The sequence below is a fragment of the Trichomycterus rosablanca genome, chromosome 4 (assembly GCF_030014385.1).
Source record: "Trichomycterus rosablanca isolate fTriRos1 chromosome 4, fTriRos1.hap1, whole genome shotgun sequence".
Taxonomy (NCBI): Eukaryota; Metazoa; Chordata; class Actinopteri; order Siluriformes; family Trichomycteridae; genus Trichomycterus; species Trichomycterus rosablanca.
The window spans coordinates 24,954,933-24,967,189 of record NC_085991.1 but is presented as its reverse complement, the minus strand read 5'-3'; the positions used below and the strand labels follow the sequence as shown (position 1 = coordinate 24,967,189).

The window sequence follows — 12,257 nt, the reverse complement described above, 5'->3', positions numbered from 1 at the left end:
ATGCTGAAAATGTAAATGTGTTTTACTACCACCCTATACTGGTAAATGTCACACACTTCGTATAGAAATTTTAAGCATTTTTAAATGCATTTCTGTTTAACAAACACACTGCCATCATCCGTGTTCTGTCCTTTGATTTTGAATTAAAATAATATGACTTTTAGAGGCTGAAGAAAAAAATTTTATATATCAGAATGATTCGTTAAAATGAGAATATGCAGACATTAGATGTACATGTTTATCACCTTCCTCTGATGTTTTCCCCCCAAAGTAAAGAGGTAGACTTTAGGAAATTTGAATTATTTGTTATTAACAATCTTCCACAACATGTATTAATTTTTGGAATAAAAAAACATGTAAAAAAATGTAAAAACATTTTTACTCATCATAAGTGATAAATGATAGATTTCATATCCAAACCTACATTGTTAGTACAGCTTGTTAGTACACTTTTAGAGACTAAAGATCTTTTTTTTTACCATTAACAGTATGTATAACTTATGTTCTGTCCCTTAATTATTATTATTATTATTATTATTATTTACAATTATATTCATTCAAAATCAAATCCACAATCAAATACTGATCAGCCATAACATTAAAACCACCTCCTTGTTTCTACACTCACTGTCCATTATTTGCTCCACTGACCATATAGAGGCACTTCGTAGTTCTACAATTACTGACTGTAGTCCATCTGTTTCTCTGCATGCTCTGTTAGCCCCCTTTCATGCTGTTCTTCAATGGTCAGGACCCCCACAGGACCACTATAGATTAGGTATTATTTGGGTGGCTTATACAGTGTATCACAAAAGTGAGTACACCCCTCACATTTCTGCAGATATTTAAGTATATCTTTTCATGGGACAACACTGACAAAATGACACTTTGACACAATGAAAAGTAGTCTGTGTGCAGCTTATATAACAGTGTAAATTTATTCTTCCCTCAAAATAACTCAATATACAGCCATTAATGTCTAAACCACCGGCAACAAAAGTGAGTACACCCCTAAGAGACTACACCCCTAAATGTCCAAATTGAGCACTGCTTGTCATTTTCCCTCCAAAATGTCATGTGATTTGTTAGTGTTACTAGGTCTCAGGTGTGCATAGGGAGCAGGTGTGTTCAATTTAGTAGTACAGCTCTCACACTCTCTCATACTGGTCACTGAAAGTTCCAACATGGCACCTCATGGCAAAGAACTCTCTGAGGATCTTAAAAGACGAATTGTTGCGCTACATGAAGATGGCCAAGGCTACAAGAAGATTGCCAACACCCTGAAACTGAGCTGCAGCACAGTGGCCAAGATCATCCAGCGTTTTAAAAGAGCAGGGTCCACTCAGAACAGACCTCGCGTTGGTCGTCCAAAGAAGCTGAGCGCACGTGTTCAGCGTCACATCCAACTGCTGTCTTTGAAAGATAGGCGCAGGAGTGCTGTCAGCATTGCTGCAGAGATTGAAAAGGTGGGGAGTCAGCCTGTCAGTGCTCAGACCATACGCCGCACACTACATCAAATTGGTCTGCATGGCTGTCACCCCAGAAGGAAGCCTCTTTTGAAGTCTCTACACAAGAAAGCCCGCAAACAGTTTGCTGAAGACATGTCAACAAAGGACATGGATTACTGGAACCATGTCCTATGGTCTGATGAGACCAAGATTAATTTGTTTGGTTCAGATGGTCTCAAGCATGTGTGGCGGCAATCAGGTGAGGAGTACAAAGATGTGTGTCATGCCTACAGTCAAGCATGGTGGTGGGAATGCCATGGTCTGGGTCTGCATGAGTGCAGCAGGTGTTGGGGAGTTACATTTCATTGAGGGACACATGAACTCCAATATGTACTGTGAAATACTGAAGCAGAGCATGATCCCCTCCCTCCGGAAACTGGGTCGCAGGGCAGTGTTCCAGCATGATAATGACCCCAAACACACCTCTAAGACGACCACTGCTTTATTGAAGAGGCTGAGGGTAAAGGTGATGGACTGGCCAAGCATGTCTCCAGACCTAAACCCAATAGAACATCTTTGGGGCATCCTCAAGCGGAAGGTGGAGGAGCGCAAAGTCTCGAATATCCGCCAGCTCCGTGATGTCGTCATGGAGGAGTGGAAAAGCATTCCAGTGGCATTCTGTGAAGCTCTGGTAAACTCCATGCCCAGGAGAGTTAAGGCAGTTCTGGGAAATAATGGTGGCCACACAAAATACTGACACTTCAGGAACTTTCACTAAGGGGTGTACTCACTTTTGTTGCTGGTGGTTTAGACATTAATGGCTGTATATTGAGTTATTTTGAGGGAAGAATAAATTTACACTGTTATATAAGCTGCACACAGACTACTTTTTATTGTGTCAAAGTGTCATTTTGTCAGTGTTATCCCATGAAAAGATATACTTAAATATCTGCAGAAATGTGAGGGGTGTACTCACTTTTGTGATACACTGTATATGTATAAGACATGAAGTAAAGTTTGGTTTAAAGAAACTCCACAGAGCACAGAGCCCTGACCTCAGCCGCAATGAACAGCTGTGGAATGAACTGGAACATCAATTGAGGCTTTCTTAACTAACATCAGTGCCCAGCCATACAAATGATCTTTTGACTGAAGGGGCACAAATTGAAGCATGCATACTTCAAATTCTTGTGAAAAGTCTCTCAGAAAAGTGGATGTTGTTATAGCTGAAAAGATCACATAGAGGCCACTCAATTTTATTAGCATTTGTTTATAAACAAGCTAATGTCGATGTGTCCGAAAAACCTTTGGCCATATACTGTATTTGCTGGCCCAGCTACATGAAATAATACCTTCAGGTAAAGCCATGGATGAAGTTTTTTTTTGAGAACTGTCTATTTTTCCCCTAAAGAACAGATGTCAAGTAAAGTACAGGTACCTAAAAATACTTAAGTACTTAATTGCTTATACTTTGTTACTTACCACCCTTGAAGACGGTCCACCCAGCAACGATTGCTAGTAATGTCCTGGTACCAAATACTCATTTAGATGTCTTGTGGGGTCCATGTCTCAGAGGGTCAGAGCTATTTTGTTAAAGTATATTAGCTGGGTGTTCCTAATGTTTTGCTCATCTGTGTATATATGGTACTTTATACAATTTACTAGACTTTGTGTAAATTGTTTCTTCTGTAAAATGGCCTTGTTAAATAAGGTACATTTCTGTGCACAGAGTGCCTGTGGGTTCTGTTTTTTTTCCATTGTGTTAAGGGACTCCTTTTCCGTTATCTTCCATGGCTGCACCTTAAGGCAGAGTTTACAGTAATGGGTTGAACTGTTTAATGTAGTCCGGTGGAATTAAACAACAGAATCAAGTGTTGTTTGACTTGTGACTGAAAGGCAAAGCAGAGTTTAGCTGGGGTAAAATGATTGACTGCATCTGGACAGTGTTTCACTGCGGCAACATGATTTTAGTATGCACGCGAATGTATCATATGACACCTTGACGGATGCTGCTCGGACGTTGTAACTCTGCTGGTGGTGAGAGAGGTAATGGATGGAAGGAGCAGATGGAGAGAGAAAGAAAGAGAGAAATGGAACAAGACCTGTCTTCGACCACAACATGTCCAGACTGGTTCTTCACACAGTCAGCAATTGGCAAATGAACCAGTTTGAAGCTGTAGTAAATTCTCAAATGTAAAAATAAGCATGCCTCACAGAGCATCATTCCACCAATTAAAACACATGTATATGCCCAAAAGACAAAGTATTCCAAACCAATCAAATATGTGGAATCATATTTGGGCTCAGGAGAGCACATATGTCTCCAAAGTGTTCCCCTTTTCTCTCTGGAGAAAAAGCAGACCATCTGTTGGTAAGGTTACACCATTGTATATAGACTCTAACAGAACTGATGGGGGGAGTTCCACAAGATAATGTTATTGAACACACACAGGTCTTATTTAAGACATTCTGTTCCACTTTTGTATTTAAATTATATAGCCTGATAATTTAACTTTGGCTCTTGGTACAATTTTAAATTTGTATACGACTACTGTGGTAAAAACAAAGTAGTATATTAAATAGTAGGTTCACCCCCATGATTAACAACAACTCTAACTTTACTAAAATAGCATATTAGTACTCAGAAAACTGAATAAGTCAGTACTCTTAATCTAAAAAGTATGGAGGATACTAGTTTAATCAAAATGTGTATGTCTTTTACTCAAAAGTGGCATTCCCTTAAATGATGACTGCTGCAAAGATTGTCCATCCCAGAGGTTCTGATATCTCTGCAAAGGACATTTAGAGTGACTGTTCTTTCTTACCTCCATGACAAATGCTCTTTTTGTCCTGATACTCAAATTGTCCAGTCAGCCAACTCTGCCAAGCTTCTTTCATTTTAACTTATTGTGGCCACTGTGGTCCTGGAAACACTCAAAGCCTTGGGTATTTTTTTATATCCTTCAGATACTATGCCACAATTTGACATCATGGCTTGTTTTTTGTCCTGACAATGCAGTGTAAATCCAGGTGTGTGACTTTCCAAACAATGTCCTATTAATTCAAATTGCAATAATTTGACTCCAATTAAGCTCTAGACACATCTTAAGGATAGTTAAATCAAACAGTATGCACCTGACTACAATCTGCCTCAACATGTATTAATTTTTAAAATAGATTTTTTATCCAAACCTACATTGTTAGTACAGCTTGTATGTACCTTTATTGGTGTTTGCTTGGGTAAGATTCACAATTATATCCATTCAAAATCAAATCCACAGCAGGATGAAAATGCAACAAGTTAAGGGGTCTGAATACTTACTGAAGTCACTATATCTATCCATCTATATCTATCCACACTTCAAAGATGAAACTTGCATTTGGATGGCTAAATTAATGCTCGCTTGTATGCTAATTCTAATTGTGTTTTCATACATATTATGCATTGTGATAACAGCGTATCACTACTATAGCATGACCCTCTTCTTTAAAGTTTTTATACATTTATTCACCTATTATGCAGAGACAAACTTACAATCATAGCTGCAGTTAGTTACATTGTGGACTCAAGCCTAAATGTACATGAGCAGAAGTATTAATAAAAAAGTAATGTTGGCTGTTTACCAAGTGTTTGTCAACTGTTTTAGCTAATACAATTATTTTGTACAAAGCGAAGAAAGCGATTTATATTGGGTAATCAGTCAAAATATACACTACAGTAATTATGCATGCACTTAGGTAGATCACGGTCCAAAAACAATAGTCTGCAAAGTGCTGGACATTTCATCTAGCACTATGGATAAAATGGCTTTATTTGTTCTAAATTTTTTAAATAATGTGACTAGTTGACCAGGTGCCACAGTTTTACACATATGAGTAAAATCTATGGGTAATGTTAAAAAAAGGGGTCTAATATCTAGGGGTGTTGGTACTTTTTGCAACAGTTAAAATCCCTCAATAATAAGAATAAACTAAATCTATAGAATCTGCCAGTTTAGCATAGTTATATCTTTAGTTCTCGGACATTTTGGTTTTAATTTTAGTTTTAGGATAAAGCTGCTAAAAACAACAAAATCCCAAGAAATGTTTGGGTTTGGTTATCTATAAGGAACATTTTACAGAACTGTTTTATAGGGAATAATTTCGAAAAAGGAGCTCTAACGAGTTTTTTTTAAGTACAATCCTAAGACTTCTTTGTAAAAGCAATATATTTTAAATGTTATATTTGTTGGGCTGATGGTAGTTACTTACAACTTGGAAGACTTTGACAAGGGCTAAATTGTTATGGCCAGGCAGTTGGGTTGAAGTATCTCTAAATCAGGTAGTGATGCTCACAGGCAGCCTTGCTAAGTACCCAACAACAGGGGTCCAAGGAGGGCAAACTAGAAAGCACAGATAGGTCAAGACTCTTTGATCCTAAAGGACATAAAGGCTGTGGCATCAGAGCTGTTTTTCCAGCATAATGGGCAGGTGGTCCTAAAGCTTTTAATTTGAGTGTAAATCCTGAAGGCAGAACCAAGCTTCTCAGGACCATAGCTGTGTAGTACCAACAATACTTGCTGTGCCACTGCGCCATCCCATCACTCTTACAACAATATTTTCACTATAATAAGTATATGAGTTATTTATTTTTTATTCATAATGTTAGGTGGTAAAGTAAAATACACACAGCAGCATGGGTCCTGGGGTTTAATCCTCGCGCCCAGTCACTGGCTGTGAGGAGTTTGGAATTTCTTCCTGTGCCCATGTTTGTTTTTCGAAAACATACTTAGGGTATACTGGCGTCTCTTAATTGCCTTTGGGTGTAAATGAATGGGTTATTGTGTGCTGTCCCAGGGTCGGCACTCTGTCCATGTTGTGCCTAATGTTTTACCTGACCCACCACGACCCTGACAATAATTAAACGTTTTTTTAATACACTGTAAATTAATGGATTATTTGAGTAATCCCTGTGAAAAGTCTTACACAGATAGTGACACGAGACGCGTGTGCGCGCGTGTATATGAGTGTGTGTAAAGAAAGAAAGAGAGCGCGCGCGTGAGAGAGAGAGAGAGAGAGAGAGAGAGGCGCGGCAGTGTAATGAAGAGGTCAGTCATTGTATTAGCCATGGCGATGCTGTAGTCCTGGCGTTACTTCCCTCGCCAATATAACTACGAACATTCTTTGAACCTCTTAATTTTAAAGCGTAAAGTTGACGTCCATGCTGTTTTGCGGCTGATATTTAGCTCGACATGGAGGCTTTTCCTCCTGAAAGTGAAAGGATGGAGGCTTGGCTCGACGACAACCTGGACTTCGCTCACTCGTACTTCGTGCGGAAAGCAACCCGGTGAGTTGAAGCGACGGTTCGGTTTGTTTATTCGCAATAAACGAGTGTGCGCACTGAGCTTTATAGTGTGTTTGTAAACATTCACACCGATTGAAGACCCCTTGCTAACAAACTCAAGAGTACAACCCTCTTTAACACCTGTGCTGGCTGTATTTTTAATTGTCCTTTTAGCCCACCGTGGTCTTTTGCTACTTTTACATAATACATACACCACAGCAAACTGTACAGAAGTTACGTTCAAGGTCGCTGTGGGTCCGCTGCCACTCGTAAACACTGGGCACATGTCATGGACACAGTATGACCAGGGCGCCAGGATACACCCGTTCACTCACTCACATCTGAGGTACATTTCCAGCAGCCAGTCCACTTAATAATGCATGTTGTTTTCGTTAAGAGCATATGAAAGAACATACCAAACTCATCACAGACAGTAACCAGAGGTGAGAATCAAGCCACTCTTTTGTTAGAGGCTTGAATTAGTTTGGACTCCTGACTACCCATATCTTGTTTGCCTTAAATGAAGGGTTTTATTGTAATAAGGCAATTACTAATGTAATAGATTGAACATCTCATATTATTACCTTTTGTTTCTATTTTACACTTAATTACTTGTTCACATGGAGCCGGGAATGCAGTGCCAGTAAATACACCTCATAAATACACACATTATGTTCATATTTACGAGCTTCTGCCAAATGGTTGATTAAGCTTATCTTTAATTTTTTATCTTGGAAAGATTCCCTGCATACTACACAAGTTGCACAATAAAGCTAGGCATTGGAAAGTCCAGGTTGTATAAAGGCATTCCTCTATCTTCCAAAAAAGCTTAGAATGTATCCTGGTTAAGGACCAAAGTATTTAGATCAAGTGTAAAAACACCCTAAATAATAAGCAAATTTAAAAATATCAGTGTTTATCTGGACGAGAATTGACACTTTTACACTTTAATAACCACTGTGGTTTATTGTGGGTAGAGCTATTGCTGTTCAGTGTCCATAAAATTTACCCGTTTTCTAACATACTGGGGTCAAACCCAATATGTACACAGTTAATACACATAGGTGCAGTGATCACAAGATGTGTAGAACCTTAAAATATCAAAATATTTACACAAATACAGTGTATCACAAAAGTGAGTACACCCCTCACATTTCTGCAAATATTTCATTATATCTTTTCATGGGACAACACTATAGACATGAAACTTGGATACAACTTAGAGTAGTCAGTGTACAACTTGTATAGCAGTGTAGATTTACTGTCTTCTGAAAATAACTCAACACACAGCCATTAATGTCTAAATGGCTGGCAACATAAGTGAGTACACCCCACAGTGAACATGTCCAAATTGTGCCCAAAGTGTCAATATTTTGTGTGACCACCATTATTATCCAGCACTGCCTTAACCCTCCTGGGCATGGAATTCACCAGAGCTGCACAGGTTGCTACTGGAATCCTCTTCCACTCCTCCATGATGACATCACGGAGCTGGTGGATGTTAGACACCTTGAACTCCTCCACCTTCCACTTGAGGATGCGCCACAGGTGCTCAATTGGGTTTAGTCCATCACCTTTACCTTCAGCTTCCTCAGCAAGGCAGTTGTCATCTTGGAGGTTGTGTTTGGGGTCGTTATCCTGTTGGAAAACTGCCATGAGGCCCAGTTTTCGAAGGGAGGGGATCATGCTCTGTTTCAGAATGTCACAGTACATGTTGGAATTCATGTTTCCCTCAATGAACTGCAGCTCCCCAGTGCCAGCAACACTCATGCAGCCCAAGACCATGATGCTACCACCACCATGCTTGACTGTAGGCAAGATACAGTTGTCTTGGTACTTCTCACCAGGGCGCCGCCACACATGCTGGACACCATCTGAGCCAAACAAGTTTATCTTGGTCTCGTCAGACCACAGGGCATTCCAGTAATCCATGTTCTTGGACTGCTTGTCTTCAGCAAACTGTTTGCGGGCTTTCTTGTGCGTCAGCTTCCTTCTGGGATGACGACCATGCAGACCGAGTTGATGCAGTGTGCGGCGTATGGTCTGAGCACTGACAGGCTGACCTCCCACGTCTTCAACCTCTGCAGCAATGCTGGCAGCACTCATGTGTCTATTTTTTAAAGCCAACCTCTGGATATGACGCCGAACACGTGGACTCAACTTCTTTGGTCGACCCTGGCGAAGCCTGTTCCGAGTGGAACCTGTCCTGGAAAACCGCTGTATGACCTTGGCCACCATGCTGTAGCTCAGTTTCAGGGTGTTAGCAATCTTCTTATAGCCCAGGCCATCTTTGTGGAAAGCAACAATTCTATTTCTCACATCCTCAGAGAGTTCTTTGCCATGAGGTGCCATGTTGAATATCCAGTGGCCAGTATGAGAGAATTGTACCCAAAACACCAAATTTAACAGCCCTGCTCCCCATTTACACCTGGGACCTTGACACATGACACCAGGGAGGGACAACGACACATTTGGGCACAATTTGGACATGTTCACTGTGGGGTGTACTCACTTATGTTGCCAGCTATTTAGACATTAATGGCTGTGTGTTGAGTTATTTTCAGAAGACAGTAAATCTACACTGCTATACAAGCTGTACACTGACTACTCTAAGTTATATCCAAGTTTCATGTCTATAGTGTTGTCCCATGAAAAGATATAATGAAATATTTGCAGAAATGTGAGGGGTGTACTCACTTTTGTGATACACTGTATACACACAAAATTAATTCAAGGTAGAAAAAATATATAATAAAAACAACCACCAAATCAGACTATGAAACGTGGTGCAAAAATGTCCATTTCCAACATTTAAAGAGGACCATGTCAGGCAGAATAAGACTTACCAAGAGCTGCTAAAATGTTCAACTCTTCTTAACTGATCTCTATGTATGCAAATATATCTACATTTGTTAATTATCCATTTTGATCCAGTTTTTGAATTTTATACTATGTGGCCTAAAGTATGTGAACGTCTCTCATAATTATTAAGTTCAGAAGTTTCAGGTACATCCATTGCTAACAGGTTTAAATAATCATTTATATGAAAGACAGTAGATGCTTCCAAATTTGTAGCAACCGTTAAAAAAAAGGCTGTTTTCTGTTCCTTCATACAAGATTTGGATCTATAAAGATGTGGTTTAACTTTTAAGAAATTGCCAGCCCAGTTGCACCCAGTAATTCAGAGAAAACTGGACTCACCACGACTCACCACAAGCAAGATAAAGCGGTGGTAAAACATATAAAACTGTAAAACTGATATGAATAATTGGTCAGCATTAGTAAATCAGCTTGTTTAATGTTTAGATTGGTTGAAATTTTTGTAGTATGTGTTTTTGCTCTAGGGCGGCACGGTGGCTTGGTGGGTAGCACTGTCACCTCACAGCAAGAAGGTCCTGGGTTTGATCCCCAGGCGGGGCGGTCCGGGTCCTTTCTGTATGGAGTTTGCATGTTCTCCCCGTGTCTGCGTGGGTTTCTTCCGGGAGCTCCGGTTTCCTCCCACAGTCCAAAAACATGCAGTCAGGTTAATTGGATGTGTGAATGGGTGTGTGTATGTGTGTGTCTGTGTATGTGTGTCTGCCCTGCGATGGACTGGCGCCCCATCCAGGGTGTTACTGTGTGCCTTGCGCCCATTGAAAAGCTGGGATAGGCTCGAGCACCCCCCACCCCCCTGCGACCCTAATTGGATAAGCGGTTAAAAAAGTGATTGAGTGAGAGTGAGTGAGTGTTTTTGCTCTAGCTGTACAGGTTAATAACACGTCTTCATCGTGTCTATGAAGTTTCCACTCCATTTTTCTTGAGCATTCTTGCGAGAGCTTTCTGCTCATGCTGTCATTTTTAGTTTGCTGCAGGCCAGTAGAGTTTTAGCTTGCTAGAATTTAAAGATAATGTGCCAGTAAATTTTACGCCATATAGTTTTATAGCCCCTGGGGTTTTTCAGTTGAGCTGTAGAACTCAAGGGCTTCATTCAGGATTATATAAAAGTAAAGAGACTTTGGACTTGGAGTGTTGGACTTTTGGACTATCAGCCTACAGCTAATGCAGTGAAATTTGTTTAGTAAATGTTGAATGCAGTAGACATATTTAATCTGGTGAATTATTTTAAATGTAAATCTGCATGCCTTTAAAAGGAAGCTTAAAAAGTTGCATCCAGACAAAGACACAACATTTAGACTTTAGACAAGGTGCTTTACCTACATAATGACAGTTCAGAAATGCAAAAATTACAAGTATTGATTGTTTTTGGTCATTTCTTTCAGGGAAATGGTCAATTCATGGTTCGCTGATCGCGTCCACTCCATCCAGCCATCCCGTGAGGGTTCCAAAACTCTTACAGAAGGGCCCAAAACTCTTTCGGACGTGAGTGCCCTCCCACCCACAGGCCCCACTGGCTCTCCTTCACCCAGTCCAGCTCCATCCACACCCACACCCACACGCAAGATCTCAGCATCCGAGTTCGATCGGCCGCTACGGCCAATCGTAGTGAAGGACGCAGAGGGTTCACTCACGTTCCTCAGCAACACGGAACGGGTGCCCATGCCACCTCCGACCCCCTCCCACAAGCTGGAGCAGACAGGGGGGGACCGATGTGCCCGTCTGCTCGAGCTCGTACGTGATGTCTCCAGCCACCTGGACCTCACAGCGCTCTGTCATCGCATCTTTTTACACACTCACGAACTAATTGCTGCGGACCGCTACTCACTGTTTCTAGTGTGTGAGGACAGCTCCAATCAAAAGTTCTTGGTCAGTCGACTGTTTGATGTTGCCGAAGGTTCCACACTAGAGGAAGCATCTAACAGTGGAATCCGCCTAGAATGGAACAAAGGCATTGTGGGATATGTTGCAGCTACTGGCCAGCCACTCAACATTAAGAATGCATATGAGGTGAGGCCACTGTTGTTTCTTTTTTTTTTTGCAAACAATGTCCTAATTGTTTTAGGAGGTTTGGCACTTATGTTAAAGCTGGGGTTGGGGGATTCATTTAGTATGTCATGTTAGATGTCATATGTCACATGACGGACATATGACATGTACGGACATACACAGATTTTTTAAGAAAAGTACCACATTTCATGGCAGTCATTAAATAACACTCATAAATTGATAGAATAGATTGGAGCTACAATACACAGCACAGTCTACCTTAACCGTTGAATGTAAACATCCAGCAATGGGGTTAGGCTGTGTCTCAAATATGAAAATACTCATCAATCACAGAATTGGTTTCCAAACTCAGTTACCCAAGTAGTGTTTTAGCTGCTTTAGACTTCGACATCTTGGACATTTTGACTAACCGAGTGCCAATGCCAACTGAATAACCATTGCTAGGACAGCCTCATAATGAAAATTAACCAGTAAATGTGAGGCGCTTGAATGCTGCGCGAATGAAACATTTTTAATCGCTAAACTTACACCTTAAATTTTGAAATTTACAGCAAATTGCATTTTACATGGGAAATGGCTTATTTCACAGTCTGTGATGCGAT

At 40.5% G+C, this 12,257-nt stretch overlaps 1 protein-coding gene across 1 annotated transcript in view; it reads left to right on the top strand.

The window, feature by feature from the left end:
* Window positions 1-6,679: 6,679 nt before the first annotated feature.
* The window catches only part of pde5ab (phosphodiesterase 5A, cGMP-specific, b), a 41,233-nt gene continuing 35,655 nt past the window's right edge, over window positions 6,680-12,257 (top strand). The window contains exons 1-2 of the mRNA XM_062993121.1: window positions 6,680-6,774; window positions 11,031-11,655. Coding sequence (XP_062849191.1) covers window positions 6,680-6,774; window positions 11,031-11,655 — 720 coding nt within the window. The remainder of the gene's footprint in view (window positions 6,775-11,030; window positions 11,656-12,257) is intronic.